Source organism: Nesoenas mayeri, assembly GCF_963082525.1.
Source record: "Nesoenas mayeri genome assembly, chromosome: 5".
Classification (NCBI taxonomy): domain Eukaryota; kingdom Metazoa; phylum Chordata; class Aves; order Columbiformes; family Columbidae; genus Nesoenas; species Nesoenas mayeri.
Genome location: NC_137548.1, coordinates 16147535 through 16166295, shown reverse-complemented (window position 1 = coordinate 16166295; position 18761 = coordinate 16147535). Strand labels below are relative to the sequence as shown.

Here is an 18761-nt window from a genome sequence, read left to right as displayed (position 1 = left end):
AACCCAGAGATCAAATCATAGCACGTACATCATCATTTTTAACCTGAGTGTCCCTTAAGAGTCCACATAGCTATGAAGACAGTTCATTCATCAGAGGAAAGAGACAAGCAGACTTGTCTTTAAACAAGGTCAAGAAATAATGTCTTCACAATTTTTTCTTTATTTAGACCAAGACGGAAAAGTAATATTTTGTAAACTCTAGAAGATTTATGGAAAGACTAAAAGGAACTAAAAACAAAAGCAAACAGACAATACAAGGTGAACAGACCATAACTTTATTGGAGATATACTCAGCTACAATTATTACAAAAAACTATTAAAGGTAATTGTGATCCATAAGGTGCAGATTGCAAACTTCTGCAGCATGATTACAGTATGAATGAATTACATTTTATGTCCCTTAAAGACAGCTGCAGCATGTGATGGTAAATATTTTATTGTCCATCAAATTATATTTGTCATTCATTCTACTTGATTTTAACCATCTTTTCAGTCGAACTATTTACAATAAAAATGCCTGCAATTTCCAATTCTTGTTCACAAACATTTTTCTCTCCAACTTGCTGCTGCAGTAAATTCTGAGTGCATCTATAAAGCAATTAAAGTAGTCTGTGGTTGCCATTCAAATAAAAGAGGGAAAAAACCCAAGGACTTTATTGGATAAAATTTATTTTTAAGAAACATAGTTAGCTTTGACAGAAGTTAATTTTAACTGCTAGTGGAGTATACTACAATGACCTCTAGATATTTGCTAACATAATTCAGATTGAGTTACAGTTGATATTTAGGTTACATTTCATGGTCATGAACGGTAGTGTTTTTAACTTTTAAACCTAATATGAAAGTAAAGAAACTAACTTCTTGAAAATTAGAGCAATTGGAAAAAGATCAATGTCAGTAATTAAATACCAAAAATCAAAATCCTTCTTGCTTTACTCACGTAACAAATACAGAGATTTCCATTAGAATGTTTTTGTAGGGAACCCCACTCAAAACACACAAACTCAGAATACTGTCAGATAAAGGCAAGTGCAGTTTCACAGCAGACCACGGTGCCGTTTGTCATTCTCGGGCTACGTGTGCTGCTGTGACTGGGATGCAAAGATTTCACTTTCTATACCAACGTATGCGCGTCGCATAGTTATGTCATAGGCAGTAACATAAGAATCACATTTTCCAGTTTCTAGCTCTATATTCGCTTACAAGGAGGAAAACCCAAACTATGCAACATACATATAAGCACAAGATCTTCAGATATGTAAAAGAATGCAGTTCCATCAGTTAAAATGATACCACATCAATTTGCACCAGCCGAGGATCCGGCACCTCATCCCTGGGCCACCGCTACATTCCACCCCAGCATGGAAACTGGTTCTCGTCCAAGTTCTGTACTCTGCAGTCACAACATACTATTGTGTCATGAGACTTAAAAATAGCAGGCTTTTTTTTCTGTATGGACTTTAGCAGCATCGAGCTGAACAAACGCTTCACAAGTCACTACTGAGCATTCAATATTCAGACTGAGGAGCTATTTAGTTGAGGTTGACCATACTACTAGGGGCTGTCTTCTCACAAAAACTACATTATACGCATAATATGTTGGTTTCTTCAGAGATAATTACTGGAGTGTCAGAGGTCATTCTAATTTTAATTACTTCACATAACAGTAAAATGATGTAGTAGAGAAACAATAGCTTTAAAAATACAATCAAGAGTTGTTACACATCTTTGTTGTATTTTTCCACATACAGTAAAAATGCCACAGACATTACAAATGACCTATTTAAGTTGTGCAAGTAAATGACACATTGCAGGCATTATAATTATCATTTTCAAATTCAGTAAATCAGAACAGCAGCAAGGCCAAACCACATTTTTCCTCTCTGTTAAGTATTTTTTCCTTGAAATGAGGTAAAGCATGGTACCAAGTGCAATGCTTATTTGTGCTACATGAACAGAACAGCGCAAAAAAAAAAGCCATAAAAATAAAAATGCAGCATAGTTAGGAGGACTGTTTAAAGTACAGTATAACAGGACTTAGATAAAAAAATAAAACAAGGTTCATGCCAACTAACCCCCACACTATTTATGATGAGCCCGTGTGGTTGCTTTTGAAGATGGGTTGCAACAGTCCACTTACACTTGTGCTTATAGCATGTCAAGTGATTTCTATCCCAACCTTCAAATGATCAGATTTAGGCCTTTAATAGAATACACTGTCCAATATCAAAATCATATCAACTGTAGGGTAAAACACACAGATGTATAACATGGAAACTAATATGAATTTTCTATCTCAAAGGATAAAAAATATTTCAATGAGGTCACACTGGAAAAAAATTGCGGCATCTTAAAAGCATTTAAAAATGCATGAGCAGCAGAAACTACTTTATAGTCAGCCACTACATATTTCAGACTTCCAATTTGTAGGCTTTATTTAGTAACAAAGTGATCATTAAACTATTCTGAAACACAGAGCAAGTTCACTTAATATTCTTGGCATCAGAACACCCTACAGCACTTTATGCAAATAATTACCTGAAACCCCTGAGAATCTACAACCTTGTAACAGCCAATATGGAATTCAAGGCATTCAAAGACCAACTGAAATTTTAGTTTATCGTAATGCAGTTAAAACTATCAAGACTTTCTAGATGCTTTGTTCTTATCTGCTGATTTATGTCTGGCCAGAAACACAGAACTGTTACCATTACCAATCATGTATTTTCTCTAAGAAACTTCAGTTCTACCATGAGGAAAGAGCTATAATTTAAATAGGTGATTTTTTTTCAAACAGTTAACTCAAAGCAATTTACCTTCGACAACTTAGATCCATGTTTTCAGTGTTCTGTCTCATTCACATTCATTTCATACACATTGAGACTTGCAGGTCTTATACTTCCTTGTTGTACTTTCGTGACTGAAGTACCAAACAAATATGCTAGAATTTTTTGTAAGCTACTATTTTAATTCTTGGTCTGACCGCTATAACAATGCTGCTTTCAAATACAAGAACGGTCTTTTTTGCAGAATGAAAAATGACTGAGATAGAAAATATAAGAACTTTTGAGAACTGTATTTCAGAAAAGCTTAATGTCTACTCCTTGTCACAAAGGCTTTTTTGTTTGTTTGTTTATTAAGAAAGCAAGAGCTGACAGTTTTTGTTTTGTTTTAGTGTGCATTTGTGAGGAAAGGAATAGGGTTTAAAAGCAGGAAATACAGTATTTATTTGTAATTTAATACATAAGACACAGCATCAAGTTCAAACTATTGTGCTGGAAAACGTTAAAACACCTTGCTCTGCTTTCTCAAACTTCAAGCATAATTAACAGGGCAAAATTGCAGCAAACCTCTACTGATATTGGTGGGAATACGAGACCCACAGCTTTTTTAAAAGGTAAATTAAGAGGTATCATAGTTACAGTGCAAAAAATTAAAATTTCAAGCATAATATATAAACATAGCACCAAAACAGAAAAAAACAACGCATGCAAAAAAAAAAAAGAAAGAAGGAAAAGAAAAGAAAAACAGAACTGAGGTATTTAAGTGAAGAGTGCCTACAAAAATCTAATTAAAGAAGTATAGGCAAAGCCTACAAATAAAAGTATGATTTCCCCCCCGCCCCCAGTAGACCAAAACACCAATGACCTAGTTTCTCTAAATTAAGGACCTAAATCACAGATGTATCAAAAGTACGGCAGTTATACCTCAAACATCAACTTTCATGTTATTTAACAGCACAGCTTTGGTAGGTGAAATATGCATGCAACTCTGAAAAGTACAGTAAGAAATTTACGTGGAAATATCTCTTAAGTGTAAAGGTGCTCTGTTTGTTAAATACGTAACCAATTGACTATAAAATCTGCAGCATATTTTAGGTGTGATATGTCTAAGATTATTTTTGTTAGAGTGACAGTTTGCACTGTGCAATTCATTACTGTTTCCAGTATTGGAACTATCTAGCTTGCATGTTTGTGTAAAATTGGAATTTTAGCCAAAGACCATATTTCATTTATGGTATAAAAAAAAAAATTGTACACTAATCACCTCCTCAGAATTGTTAAAAATAACCTAATTACATATATATGAATACAATTTCTATTATAATCCTGTTATAAGTCACAGCTATAGTAATGAGTTGTACTGTAAATATAGAGCTGTATCATTGTAAAATGCACGACAAAATGAAGGGAATGTAAAACAGTTTGTTCCAAAAGAGATCAGAAATTAAAGATTATTAATGAGGGTTTATTTATTTTTAAGGCAAGAACCTTTTTTTATGCAAGACTGTGTGGCATAAGGAAACTGAAGTTTCATTCTACCAGTATGCCAGCCATTTCAATTAAAATCTGTCCCTAACAAATAAGTGCAATAATGATTGGGAATGTCATCTTAATGTCAAAAGATGACATGGAGAAGAAGGAAAAAAAAAAAAGGAAAAAAAAAAGGAATACTGGCACACTTATTCTTTCTTATACCAAATCATCCAGTACAGTTTATCAACTGCTTTATGACTGGCACTAGTGCACAGATTGAAGAATTTCAAGGTTACTATATATAAATCTAGCAACTGCATTAGGCATAAGATCCCTGGCCTTCTAATACTAAGCAAAGCTGTACTGACAATAAAAGTAAACCAAAAAGACCTGACAACAATTATTCTGAACACTTGCTAAATGTCATCATTAAAGCACTCTCGTGATTAAACAAAGCAGAAGTGAGGAAAGAAGACAAGATTGTGTTTGCGCAAAAAACTATAACTACAATTAGTTCCAAAATTTTATACATGTTAAATGCTTTGTTATCTATTTTGTTATCCAACAAACTTTAAATTCTGTCTTCCAATTTGTTCCTCTCAACATCAACATTTTTAAACATTTGCTTTATCTGTATGTGGTTTTTTTCCCCCATTTTATTTATTTTTAAGAGGAGTCTCAGCTGTTTGGGACCTGAGGTTGATTTGCTTTGAGGCTTCGTAGTGCTCTTCTCGCAGCTGCAGATTTGGCAATCCTGTAGCTTCTGCCAACACCTTTAAACTTTCCCTTTCCTACAACTTCCACTGTTACTCTGACCTTTCCATCGTAAGTTCTTTCTGCAGGACTGCAAAAATATACACAAGAATTACTTACTGCCTAGGCAAGTTAACATTAGAACAGAGACCTACGTTCTCTTTTCTACAGCTGTTAAAGCAGTATAAGTTTAACAGAAATCATTACTTTTCTCAGAAAGGTATGCAAGGTAAAGAAATAAAAAATCAGTGAACAAATGACCATGCTAGCTGTTTAGTGCAACAGAAATTAAAAGTAATTCCTGACATTTAAAAATCCTCAGTAGTTTATGAAGCACAGCTTAAAAATATTTTATGGCAGCGTATACCAAAGGAAATATTCTCTTACCTAAATTTGGCTGTCTCTGGCTCCATCTCCAGCAGCTCTCGCACTGGTGAACGGGGCACATTAGCAGAAAATTTTTCTATTTGGGGAAAAAATAAAATATTTAGCTTTGTTCTCTTCATAGCAGATGGCACTTAATTATTTTTTTTTCTGAAAGCTGACAATACCTATTAATGGCCTCATCATTGGATAGTACACTTGCCAAACCATTTCCAAAGACATTCCACTATCCATATAAATGGCACCAGCAAGGGACTCAAATATATCCCCCATGGCCTTTGGTACTTCAATGTCTTCCTCTTTTTCTTCGTCTTCTTCAGATCTTCTGAGCTGTTTGCAATTAAAAAAAGCCAAGGAGGGGGAGGGAGAGAGAAGGGGAGGAGAAAAGAGAGAAACAATTACTTCTTTTAAAATAAAACAAAGATCTTCAGAAATTTAAGCTCTCTCACATCCTATCCCGAGCTGCTTCCTTTAAGTTTTTCATTGACAACTTTCCACAGTGAAATAGTTCTTTTATTCCCAAACCAAATTGCTGGATATATCATTTTTCAAATGCGAAAAAAAAAATCCCAACCACCATTGCGTACAGAGACCTTATATGCTTTGTGAATTCCTCCTGAAATAATTCTGTAGGATTTCACCAGGGGTCTGTTTTTTCCAATAAGAAACAGACTTGTCTCTATCAGTTAATATGAGAAAGCTACTCGTAACAAAGGAAGAGTTCATACATTAAATATCTGTTAGAATGAGACTTTAAAATCTGTAAGTCTAATCTCTGGATGAAAATCGCCTGTACTTTTCCTTACCTCATTTACCCCAGACGACAAGCATGAAACCAGCATTAGTAAAACAAGCCATAAATAACTGATAACTAGCAATATCAGCCTGAACTAACAGGCATATTTAGATACTTTTAAATGCATCAGGCAGTGTTTTCTTCTATGCTACTAATTTCAGACAACAGCCTATTCTAATTATTAAAACTAAACTTACAGTATACGTCTTAAAGGTCTTGAGTTAATCTAATCCTTTATGGAAAAATAACTCAAATATATCTAATACACATTCACCTAAGTCCAAACAAAGTAAGCTGAAAACAAAGTTTTTGACCGTTACTGTCCTCTGGCTAAAGAGAAATAAGTACGTCAGTCTCTTCCCCCAGCAGCTACTCTCTCCCTCTGGCCCCTATTTGGAGTTTTAAAGTCGATTCTCTCCTCTTAAGCGTCACTGTACTACTTTGCAAACTAGTCCCACTCAATATTTCTACCTAAAATAAATCAAACAAAAAGTTAGACTTGATGTGTACACATTCCAAATGGGAATTTTGAGGTTTAAAAACCAAACTCAACTCTTCTGAATAGCACATTTCACACCAAGTGCAAAGTGCCGCACTTCTGAGTTATACTGAAATAACAGAAGGGGAGAGAAACTATGAACTATAAGGCAAGGGACAACAGATGTTTCAGGAGTGAGATTTGAAAAAAGAAAAGCAGATGACGTGGAGACACACATGGAAACCAGTCTGGCTGGCACGAACTGAAGAAACAAAGACTCTTGCATTAACTCTGATGAAATAAGAGTTCCAGTAATTCAGTGCCAGACCAAGATAGGGAGCAGGCGTAGGGGAGAGTGAAACAAGAATTTTATTTGAAACAGCTATCACACAATTTGGTTGCAACTTTGGTGGAAGTTTCTAGGCAATCTTTTTGCATACCAACAAAAACTGAACAAAGCTAAAAATCACTACTATAAGCTCTTAAAGTAAGTATTCAGCCTTTTCACTCATATTATGAAGAAAACAAAACTGGTAACAGAGTTTAAGCCTCTGATATAAAATAATTTATATTCTCTACATCTCAGTGACAAATTTATTAGTCAATGTTTTCTTGAACCTTTCCATGAGACATATGGAATTCACTTTGCAACAGAGCGCATGAGCTATAAACACATCTATGTAACTGAAGTATTTTGCTTCCCAAGCTTTTAAATTGTATATCAGAAAGAATAAATTACTAAAGACAAAGATAACGTGTTTATTTAGAGCTGCAGTATTCTCAGAATGTTTTATAAGAGACTGATCAGTTTTTCAGGAGACAAACTACTAGAAATAGCTATTGGATAACAACTTTTAAAGAAAGGATAATGAGAAAGTCCATCTCTTCCAGGACTCTGATTAGAATTTGACTTGCAAGGCCCTTGCTCTCATACATTTTCTGATCAGTTCATCTAAATGAGTTAGTTTTAGTCTATTCTCTAGCAAACAGATGTTCATTATCATTACCTCTCCTGCATGGCACAGATATGATCTGAGTTTGGAAGTCTTCAGTTACACTATTTTTCAAGTGGCTTATTTGAACGACACACATAATGTTTCCCTGGCTAGCAGGGAGCATATGAAAGACCCCTGAGCACAGTGCAATGACACCTGCTCTTACAGAAATGGTCACATGAAAAACAGTGGAAATATCTGTCAGTGTGCCACATGAAGTAATCCCAGCATTGTGCCAAGGTAGTATTGTTCATGATGTTGAATGGACATCCTGAGTCAGCATTACGTGACTTAGTAATGCTTTGTCACAATTTTATAGCACAGTAGTGCTTCCAACGTGTCAGTGACAACAGCAAGCTAAGTGTTCCCCCCCAACATGTTGTTCTAACACCACCACAAAAGCAAAATAGTGGCTAAAATCAAGCATCACAGAAAAATCTAGAGGCAAACTAGTTTCTATTTGATTATTTTCTGAATGTTCTAACTTTTCAATTTCTGAAGATTGTATTTTACCTTGCATATTGCAGGCTTTATTACTGAGAGCCTGCTTCTATGGCTGTTGTGTGTGTAAAACTGAAACATTACAAAAATGGGCATCACGCTAAGAAATCCAGTGACATGCTTCAAATCAGATACATTTCTTCTACATCACTAACCTCAGAATCCATTCCTTGCATTTCATTCTTTTCCATTTGAAACTGCACAAAGTCATCAATAACATGAAACAGCTCCGGAGAGACAGCTTTGAAGTACTTGTGGTAATCATACTTTACAGCTAACGATGCAAAAATGGTATTGTTGACTAGAGCAGATCGTAGGTCAGTAAGAACTCCTGGAGAGTGTTGCCGTGGGTCTTCGTAAAGGTGCTTGGTTATGAGGTAGTCCAAAATTGCATCTCCCAGGAATTCTAAGCGCTGGTAACAATCTTAAAGCATTGGAAATAGAAGAATGTAAAACAATACAATTAAGTTTAACACACACATTCTTTCCAGGCCTTTCTGGATAGGAGGTTTGGTACGCTGCCATATAAATTCCACAAACTAACCAATGCTCAGAGAAGACAAGCTGGAGTTTTTTCAGAACAGGATTTTCGTGTTTAAAAAGAGTGTTATTGAAATATTAAAAAACCCCAAACAACAACAACAAACCCAAAATAAACAAACAAACACACCCCCCCACACACACACAAAAAAACAAACAAAAAACCCAAACAAAAACAAACAAAACCACCCCCCCAAACCAACCAAACAAAAAATCCCAACTCAAAACAAACAAAAAAATAAATAGAAAAACCAGAAGTTATATCTAATCATAAAGTCACTTTTGAACCCAATCTTAATTTGTCAGGCCAGCAAAACAAATGTGTTTATAATCAATTAATGATTTTACTCAAGATTTTTACATTGTGCTGAGAAACATCAAAAAGTAAAATCAAGGGATTCCACCAGCAGGCTGATCTGAAAACCATAACAATTAAGCCTCAAAAAACCAAAAGTATTAAAAGCAGGGGGAACATACAATCTAAGATTTTTAATTAATTTGCCACACATTTAAATTTCTTAAAAAGCACTGAGCAAAGACTCCCATTCAGAATGGGTTGTCTTAACTGGAAACTAAAATTGCCAAGACTTTGCTGTTCGGAAAATTGTCAGGGGACACAGAAACGGAGCTACAGAGGTCTGGTTTTAGAATATGAACAAAAGCAAAAGTGCCTGTTGAAAGCAAATAGGGATAGGTTAGTAGAGAAAGAAGAAAGACAAAATTACTACAAAAGTAACATGAGAGGGAAATAGCTAATACTAAGTTGCTTTTCCAGCAGCTGAACATAGATGCTGCCAGATCTCAACTGCTAGTTACTCCTTAAGAGAAAAGCTACAGGTAACAGCAACTCACAGCTGTCTTACTTGGTAAATAGAAATGGAATCAAAACATTCTGCTACCAATAATGTAATTTCATCTGGACACTAGGCCTCAAGGTTTCTCTCCATTAGCACACGAATAAAAAGGAATCATCTATTTTCTATATGTTTTGTGAAATATTTGTCAAAAGTAAATATATATGTGGGTTATATTACCTAAAATGAAATACCAAAGGAGCATTTCAATGTGTTGTCAGAACTGTTTCTCAATGTACTAACATTTCAAAATGACTTATTTCTTTAATTAAAGCAAAGCTTTCTTCTTGGAATAAGGAACCAGTTCACCACTAGGAAAAATTTAGACTGCTGACCACACAGGAATCTGCCATTCACTAGAAATAGAGTTGGAATTTCACCACGGTTTGCTTTTTATTGTGTGTTATCACAGGAAAATATTTAAAGTTTTAGAATGAAAGAATACTAAATTAATTAGTATAAGCAAAAGTAATTAAAGATTACAGAAATACAAATTTGTACTGCTGCAAAATCTTTTCAGTTCATGTACAGAAACATTAAACAGTTAACCTGAAATTAATATTTAGTCTGATTTAGTCAACTGCTTCAAATTTTGACTTTAAATATTTACGCAATGAAATGCCTAGATTTAAATTAAGCCTTGCAATTCACAACTTCAAATGGAAGTCTCCATATTTCACTATCCTATAGACTGTTCAGCTAATGTAAGTTGTATAGTCTACTTTTAATCTTCAAAAGTACAGTCAAAGGGAAATATTCTTGGGAACAAATTATGGAACAGATTTGCTAAATATATTTGCAAAGAATGATCGCTACTTCTAGAAGCACAGTGCAATTTTCCAGAGTTCTACAAGAACTAATTTCAGCTAAAGGAGGGTTTAATGTCAGTCATATATAACTAGTGATACAGCACCAGAGATGAAAAACGCTGCTCTTTCCCAAAACTTGTTTAGGCTTCAGTAAATCTTGTATCTGTATCAAGTCAAAATATGAATAATCATTGAGATACAGCTTCAAGAAGTATCCCCCTCTAAATAAGGGGCAAAATATTTTCTAAGATTTTGTATTCAGAGACTAGGAACTTCTTAGAGTAACACATGATGTCTGAAAAAAGACTGTCTGGGAACACAACCTGTACTACTTCTCTTATATTTACGATATAACAAAAAAATAATTTAAGACAACTTACCAGTAATGGTATTATAATGGTAGGAGGCATGAGTAAATGCCTGAAGAAGATAAGCCTTGTTCTTAAAACTGTAGTTTATTTTCTTCTCAAAGTTTTCAAAACCAGATATAAGGTGATTTAGGGTTTTTTCAGCATCTGGGTGATCAAACATACACCTTGGTGGAATCTTCAAACAGCCATACTCCAGGTCTTTATACAGAGAAGGCTCCAAATTAGCTACAGAAGCAGAAAACGAGTTCGGTGAAGAATTTTTCTGCTCGCTGTTACAGTTTTCTCTGGTAGCACACAAAGCGCCTTCCCAATCAGTCTTTTTAATTACAGGGAGCACCTTCAGCCCCAGTGAACACAGGAAAAGCTGAGCAGCTCTTTCACCACAGCTGGTCAGATAGCAGCCCAACAGGGCTTCCACACAGTCTGCAATGCTCTTGTCAGCAATACACTGCTCTGTATGCAAGTCATATGAGATAGACTGTTTTCCTGCATCAACACCACAGTTTTCTTCTGATGGATTCCAGAAGCCCACTACAAAATCATCCTCTTCAACAGCCTTGCTAGGATCCAGGTAGCACATAGCATCCCAAGAGCTGTAGTCAAAATCATCAAAATCCGATGAAAACTGAACGTTACCCAGGGATGACTTTTTGGGTACTTTCCATTCATAGTTTGAATCAGTGGTTGAAAAGTGAGAGAGAGAAATTTTCTTCACAAAAGCCCCTGATCCCATTAGCATATTATCAATGAATTTGATATGCTCCTGATCGTACTCCAGAAAATCATCTTCAAAGTCTGTTTCTTCCTTGGGTAGCCTCCACATTAGGTCTTCATCCTCTTCATCATCATCATCATAATCATCAAGTTTACCATTAGCCAACAGGTTCTCCTTTGTCTATGAAAGAACACAAAAATACAGTACTGAAGAGGGAAATAAGTAACTTTTATTCCAGAACTGTCCGAAGAGCAAGATATGAGTATTTTCTGCTAATAACAAGATGGATTTTTTTTAATTAATGTTGCTAATTACATTGTCTGATCAGATGCACAATAAAACCTCAATTAACACTTGCATCTTAAGACTAGAATAATTGTCCTGGAATACAAAATCCTTTATTACTAACCTACAATATCATATGTTCTACATATAACATATGCTGCATTTCATAGCAACTCATGCTTATACTTGAATGTGACCCACATAGAATTAACTTTAAAACCACTAAACACTATATGCTTGCAAGCCAAAGTGAACAAAAGAAATAATTTTAAATTAACGGATTTAGAGAAATACAAACAGTTTTGGGTGCATCCTTCTCTCTAGGTGCTAAGTAAGGCTATTACAAATGTTCAGTCAATGTAAGCCTGAAGATTCTTTCAACATCCTTCTATGGCAAATATTAAGGGGCTTGCAGGGTTTACTGTAGTCACAATCATAATCTCAATTTTGGGACACACAAACAGAACACATTCAGCGAAACAACTAAGAACTTCCTTACCCAGGTCCCTCAATAATCATCACTTGAAGCAACAAAATACAATCATCTATGCTCTCAAACATAGCTGCAAATTAATTCAGTCTACTTGGCAACCACTAAAAAGCTTAGTGAATCAGTGCAGGTGATTTTTATATTACAGATCATACAAGAGAATCTATAGCAGTTAGTTGGCAAGAATGTAATGCTTATCTGGGTGACAGTCTTGACTACATGTGTTGAAAACTCAGTAAGTGATCTTGCTGCTTATTACTTGTTAGGTATAGGCAAATTTTTGGTTCTGTAAGAATTATAAACTTGCACTATGGTTCCTAATTTTAACAAACATGACATCTCTACAGTTTGTCATACATTTAATATTACCAGGAACTTAGTATAGCAGGTCTAAAAATGGAAAAGCAGAAAAAAGGGCACACTTCTGTAATATGGGTTTTTGTTGTTTTTAAACTGAAAATTGGCATATACATTAAATCCTGAAATAGGATAATAACTGAATGCAAAGGCAACTAGTATTAATCCTGTCCTTTAAACAAGTATATATTTGTTTCAAGTTTGGTTTTTTTGTGGTGGTTTTTTTTTTGTTTGTTTGCTTGTGGTTTTTGGTGTGTGTTGTGGTGTTTTTTGTTTGTTTTTTTCAGGCTATACTTATAGTCTTAACTAATTAAAAGAAAAGTTAAAGTTGACACCAATTTTCTAATATTTACATACATACCCACAACAGTAAAACTACTGATGTCTTATGTCTTTCCCCTGCCTATATTGAGCAAATTGGTATGGACTGATGTAAATTACAACCTGAGTACAGATATGCCCAAGCTCTACACAATGCTGCACAATTTGCCATGGCCCCAATCCAGGAAAGCACTTAAACATATTTGCTAAATCCACAAGTGGTCTTTCTAACATGAAGAGGACTATTCACAGGCTCAACCCAGCATCCCTGATGTCAGTGGGAATTCTGCCCCTGCATTTGATAGGAGCAAGAGCAGATTCCAAGAGCTTTTCTGGATTGAGTCCTGAAAGCCAATACCATTTCAAATCAAGCGAAGCAGCCTAGATCTGTCCTCAGTCTAGGTACATCATGTTGTAGGTCTCCACCAGTCAATCTTGGAAACCTCTGAACCAGATGCTACCACTGGGGACCTCTCCTTTTGGGCCAAGGGCACAACTCTCCAGAGGTGCAGATGAATGGCAGCTCTAAGGTGCACCAGGCAGCATGCAAAACCATCTAAGGATCAAACAGATCACGATGTTCTTCATCGGGGTGGAGCAGGATTAGTCAGGTTTAGTAATGAGAGGAAAGGGAAATATAAATGTCTATAGAAATTAATAGAGTAGATGTTTTGCCCAAATAATTTCTGCTGTTGTCATTACCCATCTCGCATATACACAGAAGGAATTTCTGTAACTTTACTGATCAGAAAGAGATAACAAAATTTTGGTTTGAATTAGTTATTTTAGTGCTTATTTTTTTCTTAATACACACTACCTGTGAAATATTTCAGTGAAATAAAAATACACTAAGTGAGACATGTCTACATGGATGATTCTAAACAGATTTTGGTATCTGTTTTTGCAATGATTTAATAAATAATAATTTCATTTTTACTAAAATTTCATTCACAGGTTTCTCAAAATCAAATTAATTTTACTTAGCAGGACAGGTACATGAACTACTCTAACATTGTCTACACATAGTTTCTTGTATTAAATAAAAAAAATGTAATTTTTGAAAATGAATAGTAGGTAAAGGAGCCAGGAAGTAATTCTGATAGCTGATTGCTTCATCATTAGACAGCATTTCAAAAACAAATCAAGAATGAACTCCAGAAGAACGAACCTTTTCTTAAATACTTGATTGATTTTGAATAAGTAATGGCCACTTACACGCTGAAGATAAATATATGTAAGTCAGGGGTATAAATGTAGGAGTAATTACATTTTTAAAGTCCTAAAATTACACTCGGCCCTTTGAAGGCAACTGCAAGGCTGATATGGCCCCTGGTGAAAATGAGTTTGACACCTCTGATGTATGTACTTTTTTCATGGTCTTTGGAAATCAGCTATTTGGTCAAATGAACAAAGGAAGATCCCTCCCCTTAATTCAGCTCAGTAACACAAAAAATACTAACATTTTACTAGGATTTTTTGTAATAATTTGTAATTATGAGATTTCTAGCCCCAGTCACAGGCCATCAGTCCATGGATAGAGAATGAAATTCACATCCAAAGAAAGCCAAATATCTACTTGGCACAAAGAAACCACTTATTGGTTGTTTACAAATAAACAGTGACTAGCAAAGTAGAAGAGGCCACTGAAAAGCTATGGAGAACTGAAAGCTATTCAAAAGCAGTAAGTCTCTTTGAGATGAAATCTTGGCACAATACAGAACCACAATAATCACGTAGTTTTATTCTGCAATAAACATTTATTTGCACAGTGCCTCTACATAACAGTTCTCTCATGTGCCCTCTGCTGGTTCCATAATCCAAGCAAGGTCTTCAGAATTGGGAAAAAGAAAAAAAATCCTTCCATCCCCTTCCCCCAACCTCCAAACTGGTCTCAAACACTTTATGTCACTGACTACTTCAATTAGTGATATTTCTTCGACATGCACTTCTACTCTCAAAATACAATGAGTTTAGTTAGAAAATAATTTGAATTGTTCCTCATTAAGATCTGTCAATCTGAAGCTTTTGGTGATAAGACAGTGAGGGTGACTAAGCCAACATCGTATTTTGGATGAGAAGGAGCTCTCAGTCATACCCTTGGTTTAGCCAACAGCAAACAATACTGAACATCTTCAAGACAGTTCTAATCCTCCTTCTGCCTCACCACTATGAAAACCAGAAACTCCTTTTCATATGTTCTCTAAAAGTTAACTCATTATTTATTAAAATGAAACAGTCTTTTGTCTGTATATATTACAACATAACCAGTAATGATAATTCCATCTAAAATTTCCAAGAGAAATTTGAGAAAAACTCCTCAGAGCATGCTAACTACATGGAAAATGTTTTTCTTCCCTGTTTTTCTATTAATATATACACTCATTACTGGACGATGTTCAGTACTTTGGGTTCTATTCAGGATTGGTTTTCCTCTCATTTTCCATAAGTTACAATGACATTTTAGAACGGAAACAATGATATAGATTTATGTTATTTTACTGAAAACTGCAAAATATCTGGGGGTGGGGAGGAGGCAGAGGTGAGAGAATACTGATGCACAAATAATTACACCTCAACATAGTTAAATGAAGTCTTACCATTTCATCTTTCTCCCATTTATCTGTGTTGCTCTTGTCCTGGTTCACTATGTAACCAGGAGGAAGCCAATTGACTGGTGGATCAAAAATTGATACCACCATACGACTGGGCAGTCCTTTCTTCTTTCCAAGGCGATACAAGTTACAGTTGCTGACCTTCAAGAAAAAACATTCTGGTAAACTTCTGGACATACATTTACATGAAAATCAGTTAAAAAGCAAAAGGAGCAAAACAATTTTACATATCAAGCCAAATCTTGTACCATTAGGCATGTTCTCTAGTTCTCAAAGGGGAATTCAGTTTTCTTTTTCTTTTTAAGGTCAAGCATTTTAGCTATGATAATTTCAGCTGAAGAAATCTGACATATTACATTATCTTTGCAAAATAAAATTATTGCTGGTTTTAAAGTAATAGTAAATATAAGCTGTACAAGTGTCATTAATTACCAGCATTAATAGTCAACATTCAGACTAGATTTGGGATGAAAAATAATAGCTATTACGGGTAGATTGACCTAAACCTTGGCAGTAGAAAGTGTTAAAAGAGTTCCATATAACAAATCTTACTAAGTTATCATCCAGACGTTATTCGGATAGCCTCTAAAATTCTTTTAAATATTTTAAAGGGAAGAGGAAAAAGCACGCTCACACAAATGTACTTTGTTTTCCTTTTTAGCTATCAACTTCTGATACTTATTTCTCATTTTAAACAAACTTTCCATGCTTCTTTTAAAAGTCTTGAAATTTGAACTTGAAGATTCAATCACTTGCTTTATTTGAACTGTGCAATTTATTTAGCCCTCCTTATTTTCCAAGATTGAACTACTCAATCATTTAATTCTCAGTGATGTGTTTTATCAGAAGTAGCATTTAATTCAAGTTATCACATTATGTGAGGAAAAAACCCTAAACAAAGCAAACTTTCATGATTGATTATTCCAGAATATAAAACCAGCAGCAGTAGAACTGAAGACTCTGCTCCATACTGTTTACATTTACCTCAAAATACTTCCAAAAGTTTTGATGCAACAGTTCTGTAAGATTTTTTTCTTGTGGATTCATTTTTAGTGTTCCTGTAAGGCCACACTAAAATTTTAAGGAAAGTAGCTTAATTGAGCAAAAAAAAAAAAATAAAAGGTCAAATAAAGCTACAGCCTAAGGCTCTGTGATGTTACTTCTTACACCTTGTTGAAGCACTCCTGTTAAAGAGCTTCTACTCAATACAACTGTAGTTTTGAGTTCACTAAATTTCTTCAGTAACCCAGAACTTTTAGTTCTGTTCAGTCCCACCCTTTCTTAGGCAGGTAATAAGCTGATTTAGGTTTTGAAATGAACTGCAGAAAACAAGTTCAACCAATCACACTTATGGCAACATTAATCCTGTAGTCTTGTATTTTTATTCCTAATATGCACACTACTCATTGTGTAATTAGTAAAGTTGTGAAATTAAATCAACCTGTTGCTATTCAATTTTCTAGTACAATTTTTATATATATGGCTTGTTATAGCATGCCTCTTACATAATATTATTGGATTGTTACTACTTACTTTTTTGCTTCTCATATATGACAGCCGTCCCTCATGAGCATCAGGGTAAGTGCAAAACAAGTATGTAGTGATGGCATGCTTTAAAAATGAATCACCAAGCATTTCTAGCCGCTCCAGATTAAATCCATCACTAGCATTTGAAAGAGTCAAAGCTTGAAGAATGAGACCAGGATTAGGACCGAGAGTTTTTGAGGAGTACCCACTGGAAAGGTTCTTTTCAGTATCTGCTCTGCCTTTTGAAAGATTAATAGCTTTTGAAGTACTGGTGGTCACAGCCATTTTGGGGCATCCATCTGAGGTAGATCTGTTAACATTTCCATCAAGGTATTTATTACTCAGTAGAGTACATTCATTGCTGGGCTTGGGCTGGTTCTCACTGCTGTATAAATTCTGAATGGGATATGAGGTAGTTGGTTGGACAGGTATTTCCTGCCTGCAGTAATTCAGCTGATTTCCTTGGCAAAAGTCTCTGTTAACTAAATCACAACTGCCATTGGCAAGATTTTTATTATAAGAAACACCATTAATTGCTGCAAGTTCTGCCGAGACATCAATTTGGAGTTTACTGGGTGACTCATTGAGCAATGTTCTGTAACTCACAGACATTTGGTCATGGTTTTCTGCAGAAGAGGTTCTATTAGCACCTTGATGTGCAGCATTTTCAGGGACTACAATTGTGCTGTGCTTACAGTAATTTTCATTCTCTACTAAAGAGGAGTTAGGAATAGAGATGAAGGATTTGCTGTCAATAGACTTTTTCCATCCGAAGTCCAAGTTAGGATATCTGTAAAGATACACACTGATTTTATTAAAAAGCAATATTACGACAAGATGACTACAAGTACATACATGTTTTTAAGAAAGCTACATTCTTCAGAAAAGAACAGTGACTGCGGCACTCTACCATTCACAATCAAGTCTTTTTAAACTACGTTTCACTGAAAACTGAGATGAGTTAAACAAAGGGTATCAGTTTTAAATTCACGCAGTAACTGTTTTCACCTCATTTTCCAATGAAGTCAGATATCATATGGAAAAATACGTATTGAAAAAATACGTGCCTGAAATCTGCAGGAAGTGATTTAACCCCTACACCAGCATCTGTGGCTGTTTGAGCTCTTAGTTCCTCTGCTGTCAAGAGGCAGTGCAGGCGATAAAGTATGCTGGGGAGACAAACTGCTTTTCTCCACAAAGATGCTGGAATAGGATGTATAGCACAGAGCTCTGGTACCAGTATCTGGAGAGAGAAGGGGGAAGAAAAGAATTTTACCTGTAAAGGTAGTTGTCAGATTATTGCTAAGAGAGAGGTGACTTGAATTAGATACTTCTGTTTTACCTGCTTATTCTGCAAACTTTCCCACTTTGCTTTCCTCTTCTCAGCACTGCTTAGCGGAAGTGCTTTCCCCTTCTGATTCAAATGGCGAGGAGTCAAAAGATTAAGTCTAAAAACCATGTGAAAATACTTTAATATGAGTACATAATTAACGAACAGAACTTACTAGCCTAAACTTTAAGTGATGACTTATTCTTTGCATTCAACCTTAACGCATTGTGAAGTGACAGCACAGTTACCTCTTGAAAAAAATGGCCTCGAGTTACGGTTGCTATAACATAAGTCAAGTACCCCGCGAGAAAACACAAAACAAAACACCAAAACCACAAACAAACCCCAAAACAAACAAACAAAAACCCCAACACACAAAAAAAGGCC

General features: G+C 35.2%; 1 protein-coding gene across 3 annotated transcripts in view; it reads right to left on the bottom strand.

Moving 5' to 3' along the window:
* Nucleotides 1–283: 283 nt before the first annotated feature.
* The window catches only part of DICER1 (dicer 1, ribonuclease III), a 65791-nt gene continuing 47313 nt past the window's right edge, over nucleotides 284–18761 (bottom strand). For all 3 annotated transcript variants that reach the window (XM_080345136.1, XM_080345137.1, XM_080345138.1), the window contains 9 exons: nucleotides 18387–18492; nucleotides 18112–18287; nucleotides 17051–17834; nucleotides 15503–15658; nucleotides 10747–11632; nucleotides 8319–8587; nucleotides 5561–5723; nucleotides 5397–5472; nucleotides 284–5100 (listed from right to left, as the gene is read on the bottom strand). In XM_080345136.1, the coding sequence (XP_080201262.1) occupies nucleotides 4935–5100; nucleotides 5397–5472; nucleotides 5561–5723; nucleotides 8319–8587; nucleotides 10747–11632; nucleotides 15503–15658; nucleotides 17051–17834; nucleotides 18112–18287; nucleotides 18387–18492 (2782 nt within the window). In that variant the 3' untranslated portion in view covers nucleotides 284–4934. The remainder of the gene's footprint in view (nucleotides 5101–5396; nucleotides 5473–5560; nucleotides 5724–8318; nucleotides 8588–10746; nucleotides 11633–15502; nucleotides 15659–17050; nucleotides 17835–18111; nucleotides 18288–18386; nucleotides 18493–18761) is intronic.